Source organism: Oncorhynchus clarkii, chromosome 2 (assembly GCF_045791955.1).
Source record: "Oncorhynchus clarkii lewisi isolate Uvic-CL-2024 chromosome 2, UVic_Ocla_1.0, whole genome shotgun sequence".
Taxonomy (NCBI): Eukaryota; Metazoa; Chordata; class Actinopteri; order Salmoniformes; family Salmonidae; genus Oncorhynchus; species Oncorhynchus clarkii.
Genome location: NC_092148.1, coordinates 79,381,333 through 79,407,625, shown reverse-complemented (window position 1 = coordinate 79,407,625; position 26,293 = coordinate 79,381,333). Strand labels below are relative to the sequence as shown.

Below are 26,293 nucleotides of genomic sequence, written 5' to 3'. Positions count from 1 at the left end.
GAGTATGGAGCGCTGACCCAGGTGCCATCAAATCCCCGACACGCTCCGTCGGGCGAATTCCATGTTTAAAACACCAACACAGCAACTCCCTCATTTCTCTCTCCTCCAATTTCCCCATTAACTCCTTCACAGTCTCTGTTTCGCTCACCTCCAACACCGGCTCTGGTTCTGGTCTCCTCCTTGGCTCCTCACGATAAACAGGGAGAGTTGGCTCAGGTCTGGCTCCTGACTCTGCCACACTCTCCCTGAGCCCCCCCCCAAGAAATTTTTGGGGCTGACTCTGGGGCCTCCGTCCGCGCCGCCTTGCTTGCTTCGCAAACTCCATTCTCCTATATCCTTCCGCGCACTGCTCCATCGAATCCCAGGCGGGCTCCGGCACTCTTCCTGGGTCGACCGCCCACCTGTCTATCTCCTCCCAAGAAGTATAGTCCATACTGTACTCCACTTTGGGCTGTTCCTGCCTGTTGACACGCTGCTTGGTCCCTTTGTGGTGGGTGATTCTGTAACGGGTTTCGTCTTCATACGAAGGAGAGTCGGACCAAAATGCAGCGTGTGGTTTACGATCCATGTTTATTAATAATACGAAACACGAATCTCCAATACAATACAATACTACAAAACAAAACGTAACGGACGTAACGAAAACCTAAACAGCCTATCTGGTGAAAAACACATAGACAGGAACAATCACCCACCAACACACAGTGAAACCCAGGCTACCTAAATATGGTTCCCAATCAGAGACAATAACGAACACCTGCCTCTGACTGAGAACCATATCAGGCTGAACATAGAAATAGACAAACAAGACCTGAAACATAGAATACCCACTCAGATCACACCCTGACCAATCAAAACATAGAAAATACAAAGTAAACTATGGTCAGGGCGTGACAGCTTGTGGAAGGCTGCCCGAAACGTTTGACCCAAGTTAAACAATTTAAAGGCAATGCTACCAAATACTAATCGAGTGTATGTAAACTTCTCACCCACTGGGAATGTGATAAAAGAAATATAACCTGAAATATATATTTCTCTTTACTATTATTCTGACATTTCACATTCTTAAAATAAAGTGGTGATCCTAACTGACAGGGAATTTTAACTAGGATTAAACGTCAGCAATTGTGAAACTGAGTTGAAATGTATTTGGCTAAGGTGTATGTAAACTTCCGACTTCAACTGTAAGTAAAACATTACATGATTTCAATATCCAGACATTGTTCTTCTGTGCAGGCCAATAGGTGTTGAAGCCCTAATAGAGATGGAAATGTGGAAATGGCCAGGGTTGCGTGCCAAGGACCAAGATACCTATAATTCATAACTGGCTCAAAATGGCTGTTATTTAATCAAGATCATTGTGAGATGATAAGACATAAAGTGGTCATACATGCTTATGACAAGTCTTAAAGTGCATATACCTAATAAAGCCTTTACCAAAAGGTTTTATTAGTACATACATGGCAGTCATACACACTTAAAGTCATGGGTATTACATTTATAGTTAGAGAGTAACAAGAATGATACAAACTTATATTGTCTCATATAACTTCAATTCAGCAGCCTGTTTTGTTTTCTTATTTTTGTTCACAAATGTTTATCATACCGAGAAGCATAGGCCTACCTCCCGCAATGGCAATGACTTAAGTACACAATAGCCAGTGTGTAAACATTTGTACACTCGTGTGTGAATGTCCTGTGTGTGTATGAAGAGCAGTGTGCAAGGTGGAACAGAACAACAGATCATCATCTTTAATTACTTGTTACTTTTATCTATTATTCTTATCCATATTTTTAGAAACTGCACTGCCGGTTAGGGGCTCGTAATTAAGCATTTTACTGTAAGGTCTACTACACCTGTTGTATTCGGCGCATGTGACTAATAAAATTTGACTTGATTTGGCTCGTTCGTTCTGCTGTGCTTAGGCATCTGCCTCTTCTTCATCCTGAAGATTAATAGACCCAAAAGCTTTTCTCCTGGTCCACAACCCATTCCAATATTTGGGAATCTGCTGCATCTGAGTTTGGGGAATCCTTTGATAGCTCTTGAGATGGTACAATTTTTATGCATCAAATAGCGTCAAGAATCAATGGCGTCAGTGTTCAAATCAGTTACATTATTTGTTCCAAACATTGTCATTACTTCACCAAGGGTGTGGACTTTGCAGGACGACCCCAATACCTTATGGTCAACCATGCCTTACAAGGAATAAGAAATAGCGTCAAAAACGATACTATTGTTGGAATCAAGAAAACACATTTCAGTCATTTAGCAATTATGAATCTTTGATTTTCTGTGAAGACCACCTGAAACTATGATTCTAGTTCATTTTATTTGATCTAAAAATCATGAAAATACAGTACCAGTCAAAAGTTTGAACACACCTACTCATTCAAGGGTAACAAAAAAGTGTTAAACAAATCAAAATATATTTTAGATTTGAGATTCTTCAAAGTAGCCACCCTTTGCCTTGATGACAGCTTTGCACTTTCTTCTTTCTTCTTCTCTTATCATTACAAACCTCACGTCTGTGCTGCACGAAGAGGGTCAGTGGAAGTTCCCCCGTGAGTTCAACTCCTTAAACTTCCTGAACGAGTAGGGAGAGTTTGAGAAGCCTGAGGCCTTCATGCCGTTCTCTGCAGGTGGGGGTTAGAGCAACACAAGTTGCATCACTGATTTTGTTGACAGCATAGGAAGTAAAGAGGTAATGCAGTTTGTTGTTGTTGCAGGGCCACGAATGTGTCTTGGAGAAGGACTCGCTCACATGGAGCTCTTCCTCATCATGGTTACTCTCTTGAGACACTTCAAGTTTGTCTGGACTGAGAACGCAGGGGTACCTGACTGTACCCCTGTGTTTGGTATTACTCTGTCCACCAAACCCTACAGACTTGATGTAAGGAACTAGTTAGGAGCAGTGGCATGTATTCATGGATGCCAGGCTTCCCCAAATATTTGACCAATATAAAAATGATAAAATAATGTACACTGCTCAAAAAAATAAAGGGAACACTAAAATAACACATCCTAGATCTGAATGAATGAAATATTCTTATTAAATACTTTTTTCTTTACATAGTTGAATGTGCTGACAACAAAATCACACAGTCACACTCAAAATTAAAGTGGAAAACCACACTACAGGCTGATCCAACTTTGATGTAATGTCCTTAAAACAAGTCAAAATGAGGCTCAGTAGTGTGTGTGGCCTCCACGTGCCTGTATGATCTCCCTACAATGCCTTGGCATGCTCCTGATGAGGTGGCGGATGGTCTCCTGAGGGATCTCCTCCCAGACCTGGACTAAAGCATCCGCCAACTCCTGGACAGTCTGTGGCGTTGGTGGATGGAGCGAGACATGATGTCCCAGATGTGCTCAATTGGATTCAGGTCTGGGGAACGGGCGGGCCAGTCCATAGCATCAATGCCTTCCTCTTGCAGGAACTGCTGACACACATTGTCTTGCATTAGGAGGAACCCAGGGCCAACCGCACCAGCATATGGTCTCACAAGGGGTCTGAGGATCTCATCTCGGTACCTAATGGCAGTCAGGGTACCTCTAGTGAGCACATGGAGGGCCGCTGTGCGGCCCCCCAAAGAAATGCCACGCCACACCATGACTGACCCACCGCCAAACCGGTCATGCTGGAGGATGTTGCAGGCAGCAGAACATTCTCCACAGCGTCTCCAGACTCTGTCACGTCTGTCACATGTGCTCAGTGTGAACCTGCTTTCATCTGTAAAGAGCACAGGGCGCCAGTGGCGAATTTGCCAATCTTGGTGTTCTCTGGCAAATGCCAAACGTCCTGCACGGTTTTGGGCTGTAAGCACAACCCCAACCTGTGGACGTCGGGCCCTCATACCACCCTCATGGAGTCTGTTTCTGACCGTTTGAGCAGACACATGCACATTTGTGGCCTGCTGGAGGTCATTTTGCAGGGCTCTGGCAGTGCTCCTCCTGCTCCTCCTTGCACAAAGGCAGAGGTAGCGGGTTGTTGCCCTCCTACGGCCTCCTCCACATCTCCTGATGTACTGGCCTGTCTCCTGGTAGAGCCTCCATATTCTGGACACTACGCTGACAGACACAGCTAACCTTCTCGCCACAGCTCGCATTGATGTGCCATCCTGGATGAGCTGCACTACCTGAGCCACTTGTGTGGGTTGTAGACTCCGTCTCATGCTACCACTAGAGTGAAAGCACCGCCAGCATTCAAAAGTGACCAAAACATCAGCCAGGAAGCATAGGAACTGAGAAGTGGTCTGTGGTTACCACCTGCAGAACCACTCCTTTATTGGGGGTGTCTTGCTAATTGCCTATAGTTTCCACCTGTTGTCTATTCCATTTGCACAACAGCATGTGAAATGTATTGTCAATCAGTGTTGCTTCCTAAGTGGACAGTTTGATTTCACAGAAGTGTGATTGACTTGGAGTTACATTGTGTTGTTTAAGTATTCCTTTATTTTTTTGAGCATTGTATTGCAATAATAAACACAGAAAGAATTATTGAAAAAATTAAGGGGGGAAATTACAATGTAATCACAATGACGAACCATGCCGAAAGAAACTTAAAAAATTTAAATAAATATTTTATTATGTTTTGACATGACCATATAGTACTGCGACATGACGTCAAAGATGCGACACACGTGGTTTGCGGAAATGAACACATACCAATAGCGTAAGCTTTCTGGAATCTACTTTGTATTAAATTATTCGTGAATTACACTAATATTTGAGTTGTACAACAGCACAGTTTCTTTCACAGCATGGCAACCGATGCTAAAAGACTCAAGGTAGAGATATGGTTTATTTTGCTAAGCTACATACTTGTATGTTGGAAAACGCGTTGTTGTTAGTGATGCGACTAGCTAGCTAGCTCATGGGTTCACGATTTCAAGTTATGAATTCTAGCTAGCTTGAAAGTTACCAACCCGTAGGAATAACTAGCAAACTAGGTGAATAAGAATCTTTGATAGTGGTGTTTTTTTGCACGTGTCAATATGTTTAATCTTACCAGTCTGCATCGTTGATTATTGTTTGGTCATGGGAGTCTGATGGTGTGATGATCCTTGTTTCCTGTGTAGACAGAGGGCAGCGACCCTCTCCAGAGCTTCCTACAGTGGTGTGAAGGAGTGGGGCTGAAACTCAACAACAAGGTAATCACAACAATCAGAAAGCGTACAAAGACATTGTCTGCAATTTGTAAAATGCCATGTATTTCACAAACCTACAGGAGTATTGGGGTTGGAACTCACCAGACTATTGATATGGGTTCTGTGTTAATGGTCATTCAGTTGTATTCATTCTCCAAGGTGTACATCAGCAATGAGGGCACAGTGGCAGAGTATGGCATGCTGGCTAAGGAGGACATAGATGAAGGAGAGTTGCTCTTTACTATACCCAGAATGGCTCTTCTGCACCAAGGCACCACCAAGGTCCTGGCTGTGCTGGAGGAGGGTGAGACTACACACACACACACACACACACACACACCTCTTGTTGGAGGCCCCCAAAGAAAACATCTGTTCCTCCCTAGGTAAAGCATCTCTGGAGAACACGTCTGGATGGGTGCCCCTCCTCCTGGCACTGATGTATGAGTACACATCTCCCCAGTCCCACTGGATGCCTTACCTATCCCTCTGGTCTGACTTCACAGCTCTGGATCACCCCATGTTCTGGTAAGGGCAAACACATACAGCATGTTCTAATATTCTTGAGTTGAGTAAACTGTTGCATTTGAGTATTCTGAGTTGTATTTTGTGGATGTGATTTGTAGGTCAAAGGATGAGCGGGACAGACTCCTGAAGGGGACAGGGATCCCAGAGGCGGTGGATACTGACCTCACCAACATCCAGAAAGAGTACAAAGACATCGTCCTACCTTTCATTACGTTACACCCTGACCTGTGGGACCCAGAGAGACATACACTGGACCTCTACAGAAGCCTGGTGGCTTTTGTCATGGCTTACAGGTGAGGTTGTATGGCTCAGGCACCAAGGAAAGCATGAGGAGGAGTGGGGTGACAGGCTTTCTACTAAGCTGCTTGTACATTTGGAACATATTGCAGAGGTCTTCACGGGTTCAAAAAGTTAGACCTGTTCCGAACTGGGTCCGTGGCTTTCCCACCTGACCAGATGTGCATAAATTAAAACATTTTAAAACCAAGACCTGTTCCGAATGGACCTGAGAACAATCAGACCAGTTCCCAAAAAGGCCTGTGGAAAAACAGATCCAAACAGACCGTGCTGTTTCGAATCCGAGAGAAGAAAGGGGCGAGAAAGAAACCTCTGACCGGCCGCTACCAGCGCCATCAATAAATGAGCGATATTGCCCAAATGATACATAGTTATGTGTCCTTAAAAACTGCCTATAACCCAATAAAAAATATACAAAAATCATCGATGTGTAGCATATTCAAAATGTTATATCCTATTGTTTTTGACTTTATATTTGTCCACCTCAATGTTCAGCTGTCAGGGATTTGAGTGCTAAATACATCAAGCATTGTATTTATATAGGCCTAAGCGCCACTGTATGATATTAATATTTAAAATATAAAGCAAGAGAAACCTAGCTCTAGAGAGACCAAGAGAAAGATGGAGAAGTGCCAGCGCCATGTTCCCGACATCGACATGCATTTCTTTATGCTTGTCAGATAGTTAACTACCGCTATAGAGATATAGTCGTAAAGAAGGGGGCAAATTTGTTAATTTTCAATCAAAATATATTTTTTACAAAGATAGGCATTATATTGTTAGATTTAAAGGAGTAACTGGTAGGCCTAAAACAGTCTTCTGCACCTCAAGTTCAGGAGTCAGTTGGAACGCTGATGTGCACTGCCTTCATAGCTAAGCCTAATAATAGCCATAACACACTAAACCTTCACAAACGTTTCGTAACTTTATTAGGGTAATATCAAAAGTAGGCCGGAGACATGTTATTGGGAAAATATGAACAGGTTATTATATTGCATATTGCATTCTGTCTCAACAGAATTAAACAAAACACGTGTTGCATATCCTATTTAAAGAACTGGTTTAAACCTAAACAAAAGTTTTGTACAGGCCTAGCTTGCTGAAATTACCAACAAAGCAAGTGCCTATCGCAGACCTACCCAACAAATTACAGCAATAGGCTAATGCTAATTATTTTACAACAGGTCTATTTTTTTTAACCAATCTTCAACTAAATACTTAGAACAAAATTAAAAAGACAGTTCGAACACAATTTTTAAAATGTATCAACAAACTGAAACAATACTTTTTGCATATATAAAGAACTGGCTTAGATTTTTAAATATGCCTACAATAATAATAATGATGATAAAACAAATTATAATAAATACAAGTTAGAAAATTGTTGGACCTGTGAAGACCACTACTGCAAAGCAATCGGTTACACTTCAAAGGTGCATAATTGAACAGTTACAGAAGTTGACAGTACTTCTATGTATAAGTCAATATCTTTGTATTTACAATTTAAGCCCATATTTGTATTATTCATTTTACACAAATCACTGATAAAGCTGAAGTGTAACTGGATAACCAAGCTAAGGAACAGCAACTTAAAATATTGCTGATGTGTTTTGGGGGAACCAGGTTTGTTTCTGGCAGCATACATTCAACCCAGATTCTCTACAATATTCCTTCAAAAGCCACTCCTGTGATTGGGTGATGATTTCCACACAACACACCCCTCTTGTGTGATTGGATGATTTACACACACCACACCCCAGGTAACCTAACATAGCAGGTGTGAAAGAAACACACAAAACTAGTTCCCCTACATACTGTTCTTGACGAGAAGAAAAAAAACTGTCAGGAGGTTCTTCTGCACTGTTCAACCAATTCAGTAAATGTGGAGGAGTTAAGATGGAGTGGAAGTCCAAAAGTGGAAGTCGCGTGTCTCATCACAGGCTCTTTTCCCATTTCCCCTGAAAACCGGAACATCCGGTTGTTGGGGACTCGGCAGAGGCTACACCCCAGGTGAGACCAGTGTCTTACTATACAGTACTATAAGGAAAAACTTCATGGCTGTTTAAACAACATTCACCTTCTCCCTCATTACTTGTGTCCAGCTTCATGGTCCATCAAGCTTTGGAGGTGATTTACCTGTCAAGGATTTGTCTTTCTACAGTATGTTGTCCATTTTGATGGAACAGCTGGAGTGTTTGACGCTTTTGTAGTGCTACTGATACTCTTCAAGTGCTGATCAGTTTGCTGTCTGGCTCTGAATACAGTCCCATAATCCACTCTAATTTCTCATTTCCTCTGCAGTTTCCAGGAGCCCCTGGATGAGGAGGATGAGGATGAGAAGGACCCCAATCCTCCCATGATGGTGCCCATTGCGGACATGTTGAACCATGTGTCAAATCACAACGCCAATCTGGAATACACACCCGTGAGTAAAACCCCCCTACAGTTGACATTCTGTTCACTAATCCTATATAGTGGGTGTATAGCAAGAATATGATATGTCCTTTTTTCTCTCTGCATTCACAGGAGTGTTTGAAGATGGTGTCAGTGCGAAGTATCCGGAAAGGAGAGGAAGTGTTCAACACATATGGTCAGATGGCCAACTGGCAGCTCCTACACATGTATGGCTTTGCCGAGCCATATCAAAGTAATAGCAACGACACGGCAGACATACCCATGTCCAATGTATACAAAGCAGCTGTGCAAGGTGATTACTGATCAGACAACTAATACACAAACTGAATCAACCCAAATTAGAGACTAGATTTCTAAATTGTCCTTATGGTTTTGACAATTTCACGTCTGTTCCATCCTCTTCTTCCACATCTCAGTGACTCGGTCTGAAGCCGAACAGCGCCTCCTTGTGGAGAAGTGGAGTCTTTTGTGTGAGATGGAGATGGTTGGAGACAAGGGAGTGTTTATCTTTGGAAAGTCAGGGTCCCTCACTGACACAGAGATGTACACAACACTCAAGGTAACCATATTTAAGCAATGAGGGGGTGGGGTATTTGGCAAATATACCACGGCTGTTCTTAGCCGTGGTATATTGGCCATATCACAAACCCCAAGGTGCCTTATTGCTGTAAAAAAGTGGTATGTGGTCCGATATACCAGGGCTCGAACCACCCAGTATACTACTGGGGTGGCAGGGTAGCCTAGTGGTTAGAGCGTTGGACTAGTAACCGGAAGGTTGCAAGTGAGCTGAGCTGACAAGGTACAAATCTGCCCCTGAACAGGCAGTCAACCCACTGTTCCTAGGCCATCATTGAAGATAAGAATTTGTTCTTAACTGACTTGCCTAGTTAAATAAAGGTATAATTTAAAAAATACATTGCCGTTTGCCTCTCCCTAGATCCTGTGCATGTCAGTAGAGGAGTTTGAGGACTTCAGAGAGAACGAAGGCTGGGAGGAGGCAGATGATGACGAGGAGAAAATGTTGCAGGCACTCTCCAACGAAGGCCTGCCTAGTCTGCCCCCTCTCTGGAGGGATCTGGTGCACGCTGCAGCCCGCTTCACACTGGCCTCTTATGGGGAGGATATGCTGAAAGACAAGGTGCTGCTGGAGGATAAAGATGGCTATGTAAAACTGAGCAGCCGGCAGAGGAGAGCACTCCAGGTCCGCTACGGCCAGAAGACTATCCTGCATCAGCTTCTGGAGCTCACCAAACCATAAGTTACCACAAAAAGCACGCTGATTTATGATCTCCACTCAAAACAAGCCTAAAGGGTTGTGGCCAGCTTTAGGCCTATTGTAACTGAACATATTTGGAAAACTGATTTAACTGTATATTCTTGTGAATTTGTATGTGACTGATGAGCAATGGCTTCTTTGAGACTGTTGGAAGTACTTCATGGGTACTTCATAAGTTACCCAAACCGGCAATGGACCTTAGGTGGCCGCAGCTGTCGAGTGAACTGCTTGTTAAACATATCGTAATGTACACTGCTATCATGTTTTGCATAATAAAACAAACAGCAGTTTCCATTTGTTATCACTGAGGGAAACAAATGCAGTTGAATTGTTTAATGAGTTAACTACAGTATGCATACATACAGGAAATAAGTAGCAAGAACTAAAAGGATTACAAAATACACACGGACCAATACATTTACAAAACATTCAAAATCCTTACAAAATGGGCTGTATTGGTCCACAATTTGGATCTTTGTACAAATTAAGGTTCAATTAGTCATCTCAAATTTTCCAAGTGCCGGGGAGAACCTAACCCACTTTAAAATGGAAAGACCATTGACCCCCACCACACCCCAAGCAGATAAAGGAGTGAACCCAGGAGAATCTAGTGCACTGCCTTTCTTCCCACTCAAATTAGGCTGCTTTTTATTAAACCTCAACACAAATAAATCAGTCAAGAAATATGTAAAACAATGTAGGAGGGAGACAAAACAGGGCTTTGGTAGTGAGTGAATGTGTGTCTGTACACGTGTCATCTTTACATGTTGGACACTCCTTTCAGACATGGAGCTCTCTCCCTTTTAATATTTACATCAAAATTATATTAAACAGCATTCAACTTCTCCATATCCAGGCCCCCCCCCCAAAAAACTCAGATCCATGAGCAGCAGTCCTTAAACTTCAAATCAGCATTTCCAGTTCATCCAGTGCTAACAGTAATGTAGGGGAGGGGGGGGGAGGGGCATCTGTGGGGTGGGTCCAGGGATGGAGGGTTTGGCCCTAGCATCTCTCCTGCAGGCTGGCTGACTAACTGGCACCAGTGCCCTCCATCACCTGCTGAGCCTGCTTTTGCCCCATGCAGCACTGAGCCACTGACTGGAACAACCTGAGAGAGAGAAGACAGCGGGGGGCTTTTAATCCAAGTCCTTCCATTGCAGCTTATCTTAGAATGATATTTCTTTGTTGTTGAATAAAGCAGAGCATGAACACAACGTGCTGCTAACTGGTTATCCTCCAGCATCTACTCTGCAGGTGAAGTCATCTCAGCTGAGTGAGAAGCCAACTCTGGTAGAGAGTGAATGAGCACATACTTTTCGATCTCTGGGGCACAGTGCACAAAGTCGTGGCTCCAGAACTTGAAGGCAGGGTTCTTGATGAGCTCGATGAACGTGATGAGCAGTCCCCAGGGGTGAGGCCTGTTCACAATAAGCCTCTCCAGAAGAACCCTGCAGACAGGAGCAAAAGCTACTTAACAAAATACACTTGGAAAGGAAACAGATCCATGAAATGTAGGTAGTTCTGCAATGCAATAACTTTTTTGTAGAGAACAACATTTACCTGGTGATCTGCTCCTGGATTGCCTCCGTGTTGGCCTCAGCAAACAGGTAGAGCATGGTGCAGCTGAAGTAATGGGTGTGGCTGTTTGGGTAGCGCAACTGATTAGCAATCGCATTCAGGAAGAGATAGCGCCCTGGGAACAAAGGAATGAGAGAATACCACTGTATACAAAAACAAACAAAAAAAGTTTGCTTTTGTGTGTGTGTGTGTGTGTGTGTCTTACCCTCAGTGTCCAGGTCCACAGCCAGGTTCTGGAAGATGTCCATGTGGGCTGAGTGAGTGATGGTGCTCATGGAGGGAGTGCTGCCCTTGTTGTGGATGTGTGCGATAGCCTGGGTCCCCACATACAGCACCAGTGCATTGATCAGCTGGATGTTGTAACGATTGCCTGGCTCATTTGACACCTAGAAGATGGTTGTTGGGTAAAAAGGAGAACAAAAATGTAAAACCAACACTACGCAATGGAAGGAGACTAGTTTTGTTTCCAGATTGCATTGCTTAGATCTAGACACGCAATGAAACACCCATGTATGATGACACTTCAGAAACAACGCATGACAAAAATCCACATTTGAACATTCGCTCAGAGTCTAAACTTAACCTGGTCTAAAGATGTGTCGTTGTGCTGCAAATACTTCCAGGGACCCAGAGTGGCGCCCCCTACCTGCAGATTGCTGCGGAGCTCAGAGAGGAAGGTGACAGGGGAGCGCGTCTTCAGGTACGAGTCCAGATCCTTCTTGAACTGAGAGGGCATCACTCCGGTAAAGTTAGTGAGGATGCGTGGAGCAATGTTGATCTCGCTGAGCATGTCAACCTAGTAAAGAAAAAGTAAAACAAAAAAAATATTGACTAAACCTTAAGAGTTAGAAGACCATTTCCTGTGCAAGAATGTATTTAGGGTCTGTCATTCAGCTGTACCTTCAGATTGGGAGTGAAGGGGTCTGGAAGTCTCATATTGCGTGGGAAGGCACTCAGGATCAGGTTGCGGAGCTGGATGCAGTTGGGCGGGATGACATCACAGAAGCCGTAGTGGTAGTCACACAGGAACTCTGGGAAGTCATGCAGCAAGACAAGCAGGACACGCAGGGTACCCTGAGGACAGGAGAAAAATCCAGTCAGTACTTGTCATTTCAAGGGAAAAACAAACAAACATTTAGAGCAGTTTACATACCTTGTAGAGGATTTGCATAGGTTTGTTGAGCTCAACATTCCTCAGGAAGGGCGCTAGGTATTTGAAAAGATCAATGAGCAGCTGGGCATACATGGGCCAACCCTAAGAGAAAAGAAAACAAAGGTTATCAATGGTTGCTTTTAAGCAGCAAAAACACCCACCCAGACATTGCATTAACACGTCAGTGACTTGTCCTTGCCTTCTGCTGAGGGGTGTGTGCCAGCATCCTGGCGATGAAGATCCGGTGAGAGATCAACTCCAGCCAAGCGTAGACAAAGCCAGGAGCTTTGGTAGGCCTCAGGATGTGGAAAGTGTTGCTGTGGATAAGGGGAAAAAAACAATACATCATACAGAGTTGAGGAAAGTAACCTTTAAGATATCTTGACAATCAGTGATCAATATTGTCTAACAGACATGGCAGCATTTACCAGAAGGCAGTGAGGGTCTGGAAGTTGATGGTCTCCAGCACATGCTCGGGGGCATTGAGCTCAAGCAGCAGCATGATGAAGATGCGGTGGTAAGGCAACTGCTGAAACTCCGTCTGTCTTACATCATGGTCCTGGATCAGCACTCCAACCACAATACCTAGAACCTGAGACCAGTCAAGGGGCATTCAGATGAGCCCAGTAATCATGACATCAAGAGCATTTCTTATCTTAAATCTGGTGTATGAAAAAAAAATATATATACATTTAGTTTATATTGCAGTTTGAGGTTTTCAAATGTAAGATTGTCTTTGAGAGATCTTTACAAAGCAGAAAGCTTATTATTCAGCCTCCATGGTGAGCATCCTCCTAATTCTTACCTTGTTGAGCAGGTTGATCTTGGTGACTGTGTTGGTGGCCTCTCCAGAGTGCTTGACCAGCAGAGCGATGAGGCGAACAAAGGCATCCAGGTTGTGGTAGCACTTGGCTCTGATGATGGCGGCACTGGCCGCAGGATTGTGCTGCTGCTCGGCCTGGGCGCGGTAGCTGATCTCCACACACATCTCTGTGCACAGCCGGAAGAAACGCGTGATCAGGTCATCGGTCTTCAGAATGCCCTGCTGGTGCATCTGGGGAGGACAGTAAGTACAGTAGTGAGAATTGCCATTCGCTTCTACCGTCTTCCATAATGTAGTTAGAATTGTTGTTTATTTTTTCCTGAAATGAACAGCTGTGTATTTGTATTTTATTAGGGATCCATTATCTGGTCCCAAGGAAGCAGCTACTCTTCCTGGGGTCCAAACACATCAAGACACTTACATTACATCATAGAACACCACATATCCACAACACAAAATGTATGATAACACAATGTACGTGCGTGCGCATGTGTCGGTAGCTGTGCATCTTTTCACAGTTCCCGCTGTTCCATAAGGTGTATTTTTATATTTATATTCTACTGCTTGCATCAGTTACCTGATGTGGAATAGAGATCAATGTAGTCATGGCTCTATGTAGTACTGTGCGTCTCCCATAGTCTGTTCTGGACTTGGGGATTGTGAAGAAACCTCTGGTGGCAGGTATTGTGGGGTATGCGTTGGTGTCCAAGCTGTGTGCTAGTAGTTTAAAAACAGACAGCTCGGTGTATTCAGCTTGTCAACATGTCTTAAAAAACAAGTAGTGATGAAGTCACTCTCTACCACTGAGCCAGGAAAGATTGACAAGCATATCATTAATGTTAGCTCTCCGTGTACATTTAAGGGCCAGTCGTGTTGCCCTGTTCTGAGCCAATTGCAATTTTCCTAAGTCCCTCTTTGTGGCACCGGACCACACGACTGAACAGTAGACCAGGTGCGACAAAATTAGGGCCTGTAGGACCTGCCTTGTTGATAGTGTTGTTAAGGCAGAGCAGCGCTTTATTATGGACAGACTTCTCCCCATCTTAGCTACTGTTGTATCAACATGTTTTGACCATGACAGTTTACAATCCAGGGTTACTCCAAGCAGTTTAGTCACCTCAACATGCTCAATTTCCACATTCATTACAATATTTAGTTGAAGTTAAAGTGAATGATTTGTCCCAAATACAATGCTTTTAGAAATATTTAGGGCTAACTTATTCCTTGCCACCCATTCTGAAACTGCAGCTTTTTGGTTAAGTGGTGCAGTCATTTCAGTCGCTGACGAGTATAGGTGTTGAGTCATCCAGCAGCATACCACCCTGCATACCACCGCTGGCTTGCTTCTGAAGCTAAGCAGGTAACCTGGTCAGTTCCTGGATGGGAGACCAGATGCTGCTGGAAGTGGTGTTGAAGTGCCAGTAGGAGGCACTCTTTCCTCTGGTCTAAAAAAATATCCCAATGCCCCAGGGCAGTGATTGGGGACACTGCCCTGTGTAGGGTGCAGTCTTTCGGATGGGACATTAAACGGGTGTCCTGACTCTGAGGTCATTAAAGATCCCATGGCACTTATTGTAAGAGTAGGGGTGTTAACTCCGGTGTCCTGGCTAAATTCCCAATCTGGCCCTCAAACCATCACGGTCACCTAATAATCCCCAGTTTACAATTGACTCATTCATCCCCCTCTCCCCTGTAACTATTCCCCAGGTCGTTGCTGCAAATGAGAACTTGTTCTCAGTCAACTTACCTGGTAAAATAACACATAATAATAAAAAAAAATTGCATACAGACACTGGCTTTACTCATTAGAAAATAAATAGGCTGCCCTGGGGAATTCCTGATTCTACCTGGATTATGTTGGAAAGGCATCTATTAAAGTACACCTTCTGTGTTCTGTTAGACAGGTAACTCATTATCCACAATATAGCAGGTGTGTAAAGCCATAACAAAAAAGTATCCACAAGCAGACTATGATCGATAATGTCAAAAGCAACACTGAAATTTAACAGCCCCCCAATCTTATCAATTTCTCAGCCAAACAGTAATTTGTGTAACAGCTGTGCTTGTTGAATGTCCTTTCCTATAAGCAGCTGAAAGTTTACTGTAAAATAATGTATCTGGTCAAACCATTTTTTCCAAAAGTTTACTAATGGTTGGTAATAGGCTGATTTGTCTGCTATTTGAGCCATTAAAGGGGGCTTTACTATTCTTAGGTAGCGGAATGATTTACGCTTCCCTCCAGGCCTGAGGGCACACACTTTCTAGTAGTCTTAAATTGAAAATATGGCAAATAGGAGTGGCAATATCGTCTTATCCTCAGTACTTCTCCATCCAAGTTGTCAGACCCCAGTGTCCTGTCATTATTGATAGACAATCATTTGTTCCTCTTCCACACTCACTTCACAGAATTCAAAATTACAACACTTGTCTTTCATAATTTGGTCAGTTTTACTTGGAAAAGTACAGTTTATTTTATTGTTTAGTCATGATTTCTCAATACCTTAGCCAATCGGTTGTGCAGGCAGACTTATTTGCCATTCCTTTTGCCTCATCCCTCTCAACCATACAATTTTTCAATTCCTCAATCCACAGGATTTAACCGTTCTTAGTCATTTTCTTAATGGGTGAATGCTTATTAGTAATTGGAATAAGCAATTTCATAAATGTGTCCAGCGGCACCACAGACCAACAAATACTCTTCACACCAACATAGGAATCACTACAAAATGTATTGTATGACCTCATACACTATTAGGCCCAGCCTTTGGAAATCCTACATATGGCTACTATATTGTGATCACTACATCCGGATACTGCTTTCAAGCAAATTTCTGCAGTATTAGTAAAGATGTGATCAATATATGATGATTTCATTCCTGTTGGTAACTACCCTGGTAGGTTGACCGATAACCGGAACCAGGTTGCAGGCACTGGTTACAGTTTGAAGCTTTTTCTTGAGTGGGCAACTTGATGAAAGCCAGTCAATATTTAAAATCACCCGGAAAATATACCTCTGTTGATATCACATACAGTCGTGGCCAAAAGTTGAGAATGACAAATATTACATTTTTTCACTGCTGCCTCAGTTTGTATGATGCCAATTTGCATATACTCCAGAATGTTATGAAGAGTGATCAGATGAATTGCAATTAATTGCCAAGTCCCTCTTCGCCATGCAAATGAACTGAATCCCCAAAAACATTTCCACTGCATTTCAGCCCTTTCATAAAAGGACCAGCTGACATGTCAGTGATTCTCTCGTTAACACTGGTGTGACTGTTGACAGGGACAAGGCTGGAGATCACAGTCATGCGGATTGAGTTCAAATAACAGACTGGAAGCTTCAAAAGGAGGGTGGTGCTTGGAATCATAGTTCTTCCTCTGTCAGCCATGGTTACCTGCAGGAAACACGTGCCGTCATCACTGCTTTGTACAAAAAAGGCTTCACAGGCAAGGATATTGCACCTGAATCAACCATTTATCAGATCATCAAGAACTTCAAGGAGTGGTTCAATTGTTGTGAAGGCAGCTTCAGGGCGCCCAAAAATGTCCAGCAAGCGCCTGGACTGTCTCCTAAAGTTGATTCAGCTGCGGGATCGGGGCACCACCATTACAGAGCTTGCTCAGGTATGGCAGCAGGCAGGTGTGAGTGCATCTGCACGCACAGGGGGGCAAATAATTTGATGGCCTGGTGTCAAGGGCAGCAAAGAAGCCACTTCTCTCCAGGAACAACATCAGGGACAGACTGATATTCTGCAAAAGGTACAGGGATTGGACTGCTGAGGACTGGGGTAAAGTCATTTTCTCTGATGAATCCCCTTTCCGATTGTTTGGGGCATCCGGATAAAACCTTGTACGGAGAAGACAAGGTGAGCACTACCAACAGTAAAGAATCCTGAGACCATTCATGTGTGGGGTTGCTTCTCAGCCAAGGGAGTGGCTGACTCACAATTTTGCCTAAGAACACAGCCATGAATAAAGAATGGTACCAACACATCCTCCAAGAGCAACTTCTCCCAAGCATCCAGGAACAGTTTGGTGACGAACAATGCCTTTTCCAGCATGGAGCACCTTGCCATAAGGCAAAAGTGATAACTAAGTGGCTCGGGGAACAAAACATAGATATTTTGGGTCCATGGCCAGGAAACTCCACAGACCTTAATCCCATTGAGAACAATCCTCAAGAGGCGGGTAGACAAACAAAACCCCACAAATTCTGACTAACTCCAAGCATTGATTATGCAAGAATGGGCTGCCATCAGTTATTTGACAGCATGCCAGGGTGGATTGCAGAGGACTTGAAAAAGAAGGGTCAACACTGCAAATATTGACTCTTTGCATCAACTTTATGTCATTGTCAATAAAAGCCTTTTGACACTTATGAAATGCTTGTAATTATACTTCAGTATTCCATAGTAACATCTGACAAAAATGTCTAAAGACACTGAAGCAGCAAACTTTGTGGAAATTAATATTTGTGTCATTCTCAACTTTTGACCACGACTGTACATTATCAAGCATTTCACACGTTATCCAGATAATGTTAGCACATGGTGGTCTATAGCAGCTTCCCACCAGAATGGGCTATAGGTGAGGCAGATGAACCTGTAGCCGTATTACTTCCAACAGTATTTAACATGAGATCTTCAAAGCTTTTCAGGAATGTGGTTCTGAATATAAAAACAACATCTCAACCATTGGCATTTGTCTTTTCAGTAGATTTTATAACCATGTATTGCTACCACTGTATCAAAGGTATTATGCAAGTGAGTTTCAGAGATAGAATATGAATATCTGTTACTAGCAAGTTATTAATTTCCTGAACGTTGTGTCATATGTTAACGTGGGATACAGGAACACAAATTAAGATTTTGGTATAAATGTCCAGTCTCATAAGTAACACTGCTGCTTGGTGAGCACAGCAGTGGGTTCCAAGATAATGGGGTTGCTACCATGAGCACTAAGACCCACTCTGTCAAGGACATGACTTGTGCTGTGCTCTTGTATTTTAAGGCAAACCAGGTAACGGCCTTGGAGGAACCTGTCATAAGGCAAAGACGGTTAAAAGACAAGTGTGTGTGCTGTACCTGGCCCACAAAAGCAGAAAAGGCCTTGGTGCTGTCCCGGCCGGCGGCTGCAGAGTGGTACAGGTTGACCCATTCCCTCAGCAAGTACTCCGCCTTCTCCCTCAGGCCCGGCGGGTCGTCGTACTCAGACGCTTGGGAGATGCCAGAGTGCATCATAAAGTTGGGTCCTCCATGGGCCCGGTCGATCATGGCCTCGTAGTTAGAGCGGACCACATCCATCAGCTGAGGAAGCCTGGGGATCACAGGACACAAATCAGTTAGAAAACTAAACATATGTACACCAACACCCCAATAAACTCCACATCTCCAAGGTGTTATTCATTATGCACCAAATGGAAGACAACGAACTGAAAATAGGGACAGCCTGAACTACAAAATATAAATACGCCACATGTAAAGTGTTAGTCCTGATAGCTGATAGTAAAAAAAGATCCCATAGATTAGGACATAAATGTATTTCAATTGACTGATTTCCTCATGTGAACTAACGCAGTAAAATCTTTGAAATTGTTGCATTCATATTTTTGTTCAGTGTATTAACACCCATTTTATAGTGTGTCTTAATGAACACAACCCAAAATCCTAATTAAATTAGGACAGAAAAGGACTCACCCCTCGGGTGCATTGGCCCTGGAGTGTGCGCTGGTTCTCATCAGAGTCTCGATGGTGTGGAACAGGTCGGCCTCTGTGATGTGGCTCACACTGCGCTCATCCACCAGCAGCAGCTTTACCAGCTGCATGGCAAATGCCACTGCCATGTAGTGCAGACCGTTCTCCATAGACTAAACAAGAGAAACATACACACAGGGGTTTTAAGATAGTGACAAAGGGACGGAATACACCACATGCCCATTATTCAGTTGTATAGAATCAAGATGGACTATTGACAGATGGCGTTGCTCACACTAGAATATCTCAATGCTTAATAAAAGGTGTGTAGTGGTGTTTACCTGTGCCAGGTGCAGGTCGTACTGCTGCATGTTGACCAGGTGGTTTCTGATCAGCAGCTCCACAGCCTCCACATTGTACTTGTACTCATCACGGCACTCAATCAGGCACCTGGAACAAGTAAAGATATCACAAACATTAAATTAATGAGTGGATTTAGTTTCCCCTCTTCATTCGAGCAAAAAACTTAACCCACCCATAGGAAGGTTAAGGGGATACCAACCTGGTAATCTGTTTGTTGCACCATTGTGGTCCGTATGCCCGGCCGTCCTGGAGGGCTTTTAGCACCAGCAGGTGACACTCTCTGTACCGCAGGAGCAGGTCAGCATCGGCACCACTGGTGGCATCGAGCAGACCCTCCACAGCCTAGAACAAGGAAGGAGAGATGAGGGACACAGGAAGAGATCTTTTCTACTGAGACCGGTGTATTCATAAAGACAACTAAACAACTTTTCTATCCATGTATGTTTTCCTAGTGTTGTTGTGTGCGGAGTAGTCCCTGACCTTCTGCAGCAGGCCCAGAGCAGCAATGCCATCCCGGGAGTTCCTGGCCAGGGCCACTGCCTCCAGCAGACTGCGCAGGGCTTGAGTCTGGGGGTTCATGGCCAGCGCTGGGGGGATGGCATGGAGGTGCTGCTCCAGGTCAGCCATGCACTTGTCATAAATCTGAGCCACATCGTCTGTGGCCCATGCCTGTTGCTGTAATAAACACAGGACAGAGACATTTATATGGTACTTGGGTAAAGTTCTTAAGCTTAAAATCAGATTGGGTTATGTCAAAGACAGCAGAAAATGTCATTTCAGGGAGTTCTCTCTTCCAGTGGTATGAGAGTCTACCTTCATGGGCTGGGCAAGGAATCCAGTGGGCTGAGACAGGTCGTTGCTGGGTAGGAAGCCTGGAACATTCCTGGCAAACTCCTCGTACACCGCCAGCTGTTTGGGGTCTACTCCTCCAACCTGTAGTAGAAATTTTGCTCAGTAAATAGTCCAGATGCAAACGCATCGTTTTCTTGACTATACCGATAATAGGAGAGAAAGTGGAGTGCTATAAACTAGGTGTGCTCACCTTGAGTCTGATCTGCTCTGGCATGCGCTCTGCCTGGTAGGTCAGCACCACAGGGTCGCAGTAGCGACGACCCTCCTGACGGGCGTGCTTCCTCAGCTCAAACTCCTACAGGAGAGAAAGAGTAAAGGTACAAGTCAGCCATCATACAAAAGTTGTGGACAGTAAACAGACAAGAGCAGCATCCCAGTGCCAATATGGTGATGAGCCCATAACCACTAACCGTGGCTAGTCTCTTGTCCATCTCTGGGCCAGCCTTCTCCACTGCAGTCTTCTGGATGAAGCAGCAGGCCAGCTCACAGTTGTCCTGGGCAACCCTAGCAGCAGCCTCCTCCATCATCTCTCTCTGCTGGGGGGTGGGGGCCTGGAGGGGGACAGGACCAAAGCTATAAGCAAAAGGAACACTAATAAGACTTATTTTATATAGCGCTTTGTGGATGTGAATGAAGGCGACTGTACCCTGAGGGCTGCGGCAAAGCTGTTCTTCAGGTTGGTAGCGATACTCATGAGCAGGGGCTCCCGGCAGGTGATCATGGCCATGCCGGCGGTCAGGTTACGCATCATGTGATGGGCAGCCACACGCATGCGCGACTCCTCGGAGTCCAGGGCAAAGTCCTTCCTGACAATCTGCTCGCAGGTAGTCATGGCGATCTTGATGGAACGGTCCACCACAGGGTGGACGAGCTCCTGCACGGCCCGCTCAATGGACTGTCTCACACACTGCTTCAGCTGAGGGTGGGCTTGGAGCAAGGGGATCTGCAGGGAGAGAAGTCTTAGTACCCCAAATACCATGTGTAGGTCAACACCCAGGTGTTTGAGTGAGAATGCTACTTACGTTGATGTTGATATTGATGTGAGGGGCTAGCCCTGCAAGGGCGTACACATTGATGTCATGATAGCTAAACTGTGGGGTAGGGGGACCAGTAGCTGAGCAAGTGGTGGTTGCGGCAGGAGTGGATGGCGCAGCTGCAAATGGAAGAAAGTCTCCTGTTGGTTACAAAATGCTATTTTGATTCAAATATAGCCCGAGAGCAGCAGCTCGATGAACAGAACAAATAAAAAAGCAATGGGTTAAATGTTCTTGGCAAAACACTTGAACAAATGTAGGTTATTGAAATTGAAATGATCGTATTATGAGCTAAAATCATTCAACAAATGATGATGAAATATTTCCATTTCAATATACATGGGGACCAACATCACAATCAGATGAAACAAACATTCAAATACATTTGTTAGAAAGATATTCACACACCGACAATGGGCATCCCAATTTGAAAGTGCTGGATACCTGTGCTAACAACAGGGAGCATTTCTTCAGGGGGCTTGGCCTCTTTCTTTGGTGCAGAGAGCTGTTCCTCCAGTCTCTTCAACTGGTCTTTGTCCTTCAGAAGGGTGCCAGGCTTCAGGTCATTGATGTCCAATGATAAGTTCTTACACAGCACTTCAATCTCAAACTTCAAATTCAGCTGTAGTGAGAAAAGCACAATGACAAATCAGTACCTGAAAACTTTTAGAAACATGGTGTGACTGGTAGATGAAAGAGAAGGGGTTCCCTGACCTTGAGATCATGCTCCGTATGCAGCTCTGCCAGAACATTCATGATGGCCATCGTCCAGGGATTCTGGGGTCGGAAAATCTGAGGATATTAAATGGCTTTTAAGTCAACCTGCTCTTAAAAACATTGAAGGCATAATAGCTAGGAAATGTGCCAATACACAAACCCAGTGCTAACAAGTCAAAATAAATTACCCAGAGAGCCATTGGCTCCTAAACAAAAAGTATTATTTTTTTTTAAAACAAAAATATTGCACACATACTCTGCACCTCTTTGCTTCCTCTGGAGGTGGGCTTTAATGCAGTCTATACTTGTCTACGTCATCTAGCTCTGACTGGCTCCCTGTCTGCTGCTGTAGGTACTCTGCCTGATGGAACTGGCTCACTTTCTTTTTCTGTGGATCAGTCTTAGGTCCCATTATTTCTCTTGACCATGCGACCTGCCCAAGTAAAACTAGTCTAGTAATAGGCAGGCCGTAGTCAGGGGAAATACTCCAGGCCCAAATATTGTCTGTTGTGTTGGCCGTCTCGCTATTCCTGCCTGCCGGGGATGGCTCAGTCTGTGCTGGGCTCAAGCTCACTGAACAATTCGCACTGTCAACAATGTAAAAGTTTTCCTAGAAATTAAAATGTGAATCCAGATGCATATTGATATACTTAAAAATGTTGGTGAGAATGTGGCTTTACCACGCTACGTAAACTGGATTCCAGGACTTTGGCCACAAACGGGACCACATAGAGTAGCTCCTGCTGCCCCTTGACATACGCTTCCAGCAACAGGGATTTCACCTCCAAATCCTAACAGGAAAAAAAATAAAATAAATAAAACAGGTTAAACACAAAATACCTTTTGGGGCACAATTACAAACATTTGGTTAATTGTTGGGAGGAAAACAAAATGGAAAATTTAATACAGGCCAACATTTAAAAATGAGGAAATCTACTCACTGTGTACAGGATGGGCTTGTTTTTAGCCAGAGTGATCATACCAAGCCAGTGACCCAAATTCTTCAGTAGGGATCGATCAGAGAAGTTTGCAGCTGCCTTATCAGAGGTAAGGAGAACCTGTCACATGGAGAGAGAAAAGGTTAGCAATTAAATTTATCTTTATCTGATGAGTTTACAAACTATTGTCCATAAAAATGGATTAAGTGAATAACTCTTCACCTTGATGTTTCTGTAAGTTTCATTCAGGGCCATTTTGACAAACTCTGGGTTCTTCAGGGTGTCCAAGAAGTTGGAATACAGGCTGTGGAAGTTGGGCTCAATGCTGACCCTCTTCATGACCAGATACTGAGAGACCCAGGGCATGAACTCCTCTTTGACAGTCTCCTTTAACTCCTCAACCTTGAGAGTTAGATGAAAGTACACAAGCATTAGTAGAAGTAATAGTAGAAATCTTGGCCAAAACTAAGATCCTCAATATAGCATGCTTTTGCAACACCAGGTAGTAAACAAAAATATATCTATGACTGACCTTCTGTGTCATGTTGGATTGTGACAGGTTATTGAAGATGAAAGCAATTTTCTCTTGAACATTTTCTGGGGGTTCCACAATCCTCTCGGTTTGGTCTGTTGCTACTAGAAGTGTGTCGATGTTTGTAGTGTTGATGGAGGGCTGAAATTACAATATACATTCAAAACAAAATGCTGCTATTCTATATTAGAAACTCTTCTTGGGAAACCTCAATTCTTAGTGAGCGCATATTTGCCAAACTACACTACCGGAGAATTTCTTCAGTGACATAGCTTCACCAACTCATTATTTTAGGCTCGAGGATTTGTTAAAAATGAAAATATTTCCTGGTGTCTACATTCCTTTAGTCTTTGTAAACTAAAATGAGCATTTCAAATGTGAAAACCAGAGAGCGTTCCTCATAGAACGGTTCAGAATGTTGCCATTGACACAAACTATGGCAACGCAGGAAAACTGATGCACTGGTTTGCTAGAGTCATTTTACATGACCAGAGAAAAACATTGGCATATATATGGTGCAAGAGACTCCCTGATGTTTCCCCAGGTACTCACCGGCACATCCTTCTTGAAGCTGCCAGGGGTAGGCCGGGTGATGGTAGTGGTTTTGGCGACAGTGGTGGTGGTGGTAGCTGTGGTGACCAGGGTGCTGGGCGGCTGTCCAGGCTGGGGGGCTTTGGGAGGCTGAGACAAGGCCTGAGCTTGAGCCAACGCCAGGCTTCCTGGGGTGGTGATGGATCCCTGCATCTTCACCGGAGGGTCCCGTGACTGTTGGCCATACTCGATATACTGCACGCACAGGATATTCGAAAGTGCCAGAGCGAGAGACTTATTTATCGTGAAGTAGGATCCGCACCTCTGGCTAAGATGTTACGGATATCAGTATAAAAACAAGGAAGATACATGTACGGATGAAGAATGACCGATTGTGTCACAAATATACAGGAAATCCAATTACCTCTTGTAAATGATGGGGGAATTGCAGAAAGTGGCCGATTGAGGCCAAGTGCTGACAATATTGGGGATAGTCCTTCAGTCTAGAGAGGGAAAGATCAAATTAGCCCTACAGCAGTCACAGATAATTTGAATCACACATGCGCAACATGCAAATATTCAGTGTGGAATTCCATTAAGCATCTGAAGACAGATAATAGTCCATACCTATTTTTGAATCTATCTAGAGCAGCGATCCCAAAGTAATACATTTTGGACCCAAATGGCTTCCTCAAGGCTTCGAGTACATATCGAAGGGCCAGTCCGAGGGCCATGTAGGTGACAAGGCCTTTCTCAATGATCCCCCCGAACAGGCAGGCGGTGATGTGTAGCTCCTTGTCAGGGTACTGGGGGAAGAAGCGGTACTCCTCAAACAAGTTCCTCAACATACAGTTAAAGACCTCACGCTCTCGCTTGATGGTGGAGTCCTTGAACCTCTGCAGCATCTCCAGTACCTGCCAGAGAGAGACGGGCGCCAAGGATTTAGCAGCTGCAAGCTTGATAAACACGGTCACTGGATAAGTGCCTGCAACAGCCTGCAGACTAGGGATGTCACAATACCAGAATGTTTACTTTAATATCACAATTAGGGTTTTCACGATACCAGTATTGACACTCAGCGGTGTTGTGGTAAGGAAACAAAACATAAAGCAGACAAATTGAGGAAAACAGTCCTAACGTTGATAACAAGCAGCCTTATGTTGTCAACCAAAATCACATTTCTTTTCCAAGCTATAGCACCACTATTTTGCATACAGTAGATTTAATAAAGGACCATAGAGTTCAGACTGCTTTGCGTTTTCCTTTTTGACATGGAAAATCAGGTATTGTCATATCGCGACAACTCTAATCACAAAACGATACAGATGCAAAAGAATAAAGCGCATTAGCCACTTGACTTCTGTAGTTAAAATAAGAGAAACAAATAAATGTGGACAGCCTAAAAATCCTTCTACAAAACCATATAAGACAGCATACAAAATAATACAATAAAATTGGATACATAGAATAAATGTGCTTATCTATGGCCAAATGATATCAATGTTAAAAATAGAATGTTGCCCCTTTGAGCTAGCCTCTCTTTTGAGAAAGTTCTGGCTACAGTAGCCAATATGAATGCTAGATGTCTTTTTGTAGAGCTATCAACAGTAGCCTATTGCTAATTTGCTACCATTTTCACTATTGAAATAAATTTCCCTAAAATAAAAAAATAAGCTCAGCAAGTGGATTGATGAGAGCTTTTGAATAGTCTGCACAGCTCGTGTGTGCCGTGTGAATGCATCAGCTCGGTCAAGTGAAGAGTGGGTGCTTGAATGAACGGCCAATCATATTGCTCAAATATAGCATGAGTTTTGTGCGGGTAAACTCACTATGACACCAGCAGTTTTCTACAGCAGACTGCAACAGAGCATATAAACGCAATCAATGCACTGAGAAGTTACTGGCCCAGTCGACAAATTACCAGACATTATCCTGTCAGTCAGTGTACGACACATTTAACCAAAGAACCAAACATTTGGAACTAAACTGTTTCCATGTTATAGTACCGAAAAATGCCCAAAGTTTCAGTGTACCGTGCAACACTACTGCAGACCATTTTATTCAGAAACTAACCTCATCCACAGACATGGTGGGGTGTGGGGGGTGGTTGTAGATGCGCTGGAAGTAGCTGTTAGCCTCATCGTCAATCTCCTTACTAAAGTGCTGGTTAGCCTCTGGCCACACCTGAGATAGGTCAGCTGGGAAAAAAGGCGATAGACCAAATCAAACAATACTGCCAAAGGTTTTGTGATGAACTAAGGCAAATAAAAAACTATTTATAGTGCAATTTTACCTTAAGACTTTACACTATCAAAGCAATAAACAGACAAATAACATTCAATTAGAAGCATAATAATTTGCGTTTAATGGATGACTGATCTGTATTTCCTCTGATTCAATGTGTGAAAGACC

The 26,293-nt window shown here is 43.8% G+C and overlaps 2 protein-coding genes and 1 pseudogene across 4 annotated transcripts in view; 2 read left to right on the top strand and 1 right to left on the bottom strand.

Moving 5' to 3' along the window:
* Positions 1 to 2,906, top strand: part of LOC139378245 (vitamin D(3) 25-hydroxylase-like) — a 28,447-nt pseudogene extending 25,541 nt beyond the window's left edge.
* Positions 2,907 to 4,613: 1,707 nt separating this feature from the next.
* LOC139374465 (N-lysine methyltransferase setd6) lies at positions 4,614 to 9,954 on the top strand. Its single transcript, XM_071115498.1, has 9 exons — positions 4,614 to 4,791; positions 5,083 to 5,154; positions 5,311 to 5,455; positions 5,535 to 5,676; positions 5,775 to 5,969; positions 8,275 to 8,398; positions 8,500 to 8,680; positions 8,805 to 8,947; positions 9,326 to 9,954. The coding sequence occupies exons 1-9, from the start codon at positions 4,765 to 4,767 to the stop codon at positions 9,644 to 9,646; spliced, it is 1,350 nt and encodes a 449-aa protein (XP_070971599.1). The 5' UTR covers positions 4,614 to 4,764; the 3' UTR covers positions 9,647 to 9,954.
* A 4-nt stretch (positions 9,955 to 9,958) lies between these two features.
* Positions 9,959 to 26,293, bottom strand: part of LOC139374443 (CCR4-NOT transcription complex subunit 1-like) — a 36,148-nt gene continuing 19,813 nt past the window's right edge. Inside the window, exons 19-48 of one of the 3 annotated variants that reach the window (XM_071115493.1) lie at positions 25,955 to 26,079; positions 24,509 to 24,795; positions 24,306 to 24,384; positions 23,903 to 24,136; positions 23,351 to 23,491; positions 23,041 to 23,220; positions 22,822 to 22,938; positions 22,561 to 22,671; positions 21,878 to 21,955; positions 21,608 to 21,785; positions 21,152 to 21,282; positions 20,776 to 21,072; positions 20,540 to 20,680; positions 20,320 to 20,424; positions 20,091 to 20,210; positions 19,758 to 19,952; positions 19,477 to 19,619; positions 19,256 to 19,364; positions 18,918 to 19,087; positions 18,306 to 18,537; positions 13,201 to 13,449; positions 12,824 to 12,987; positions 12,595 to 12,712; positions 12,396 to 12,497; positions 12,143 to 12,316; positions 11,889 to 12,038; positions 11,448 to 11,628; positions 11,225 to 11,357; positions 10,978 to 11,112; positions 9,959 to 10,772 (exon numbers count right to left, since the gene is read on the bottom strand). In XM_071115493.1, coding sequence (XP_070971594.1) covers positions 10,694 to 10,772; positions 10,978 to 11,112; positions 11,225 to 11,357; positions 11,448 to 11,628; positions 11,889 to 12,038; positions 12,143 to 12,316; positions 12,396 to 12,497; positions 12,595 to 12,712; positions 12,824 to 12,987; positions 13,201 to 13,449; positions 18,306 to 18,537; positions 18,918 to 19,087; positions 19,256 to 19,364; positions 19,477 to 19,619; positions 19,758 to 19,952; positions 20,091 to 20,210; positions 20,320 to 20,424; positions 20,540 to 20,680; positions 20,776 to 21,072; positions 21,152 to 21,282; positions 21,608 to 21,785; positions 21,878 to 21,955; positions 22,561 to 22,671; positions 22,822 to 22,938; positions 23,041 to 23,220; positions 23,351 to 23,491; positions 23,903 to 24,136; positions 24,306 to 24,384; positions 24,509 to 24,795; positions 25,955 to 26,079 — 4,658 coding nt within the window. In that variant the 3' untranslated portion in view covers positions 9,959 to 10,693. Of the gene's footprint in view, positions 10,773 to 10,977; positions 11,113 to 11,224; positions 11,358 to 11,447; positions 11,629 to 11,825; positions 12,039 to 12,142; positions 12,317 to 12,395; positions 12,498 to 12,594; positions 12,713 to 12,823; positions 12,988 to 13,200; positions 13,450 to 13,795; positions 13,936 to 18,305; positions 18,538 to 18,917; positions 19,088 to 19,255; positions 19,365 to 19,476; positions 19,620 to 19,757; positions 19,953 to 20,090; positions 20,211 to 20,319; positions 20,425 to 20,539; positions 20,681 to 20,775; positions 21,073 to 21,151; positions 21,304 to 21,571; positions 21,786 to 21,877; positions 21,956 to 22,560; positions 22,672 to 22,821; positions 22,939 to 23,040; positions 23,221 to 23,350; positions 23,492 to 23,902; positions 24,147 to 24,305; positions 24,385 to 24,508; positions 24,796 to 25,954; positions 26,080 to 26,293 lie in introns of those variants that run through there. The other 2 variants (XM_071115485.1, XM_071115490.1) reach the window with 2 other exon arrangements.

What these genes read in the sequence shown, in the direction of transcription:
- LOC139374465 (XM_071115498.1), top strand. Translation starts at nt 4,765, where the DNA reads ATGGCAACCGATGCTAAAAGACTCAAG. An exon ending in CTGGATCACCCCATGTTCTG is followed by an intron (nt 5,677 to 5,774) that starts GTAAGGGCAAAC and finishes TGTGATTTGTAG; the next exon opens with GTCAAAGGATGAGCGGGACA. An exon ending in ATACAAAGCAGCTGTGCAAG is followed by an intron (nt 8,681 to 8,804) that starts GTGATTACTGAT and finishes TCCACATCTCAG; the next exon opens with TGACTCGGTCTGAAGCCGAA.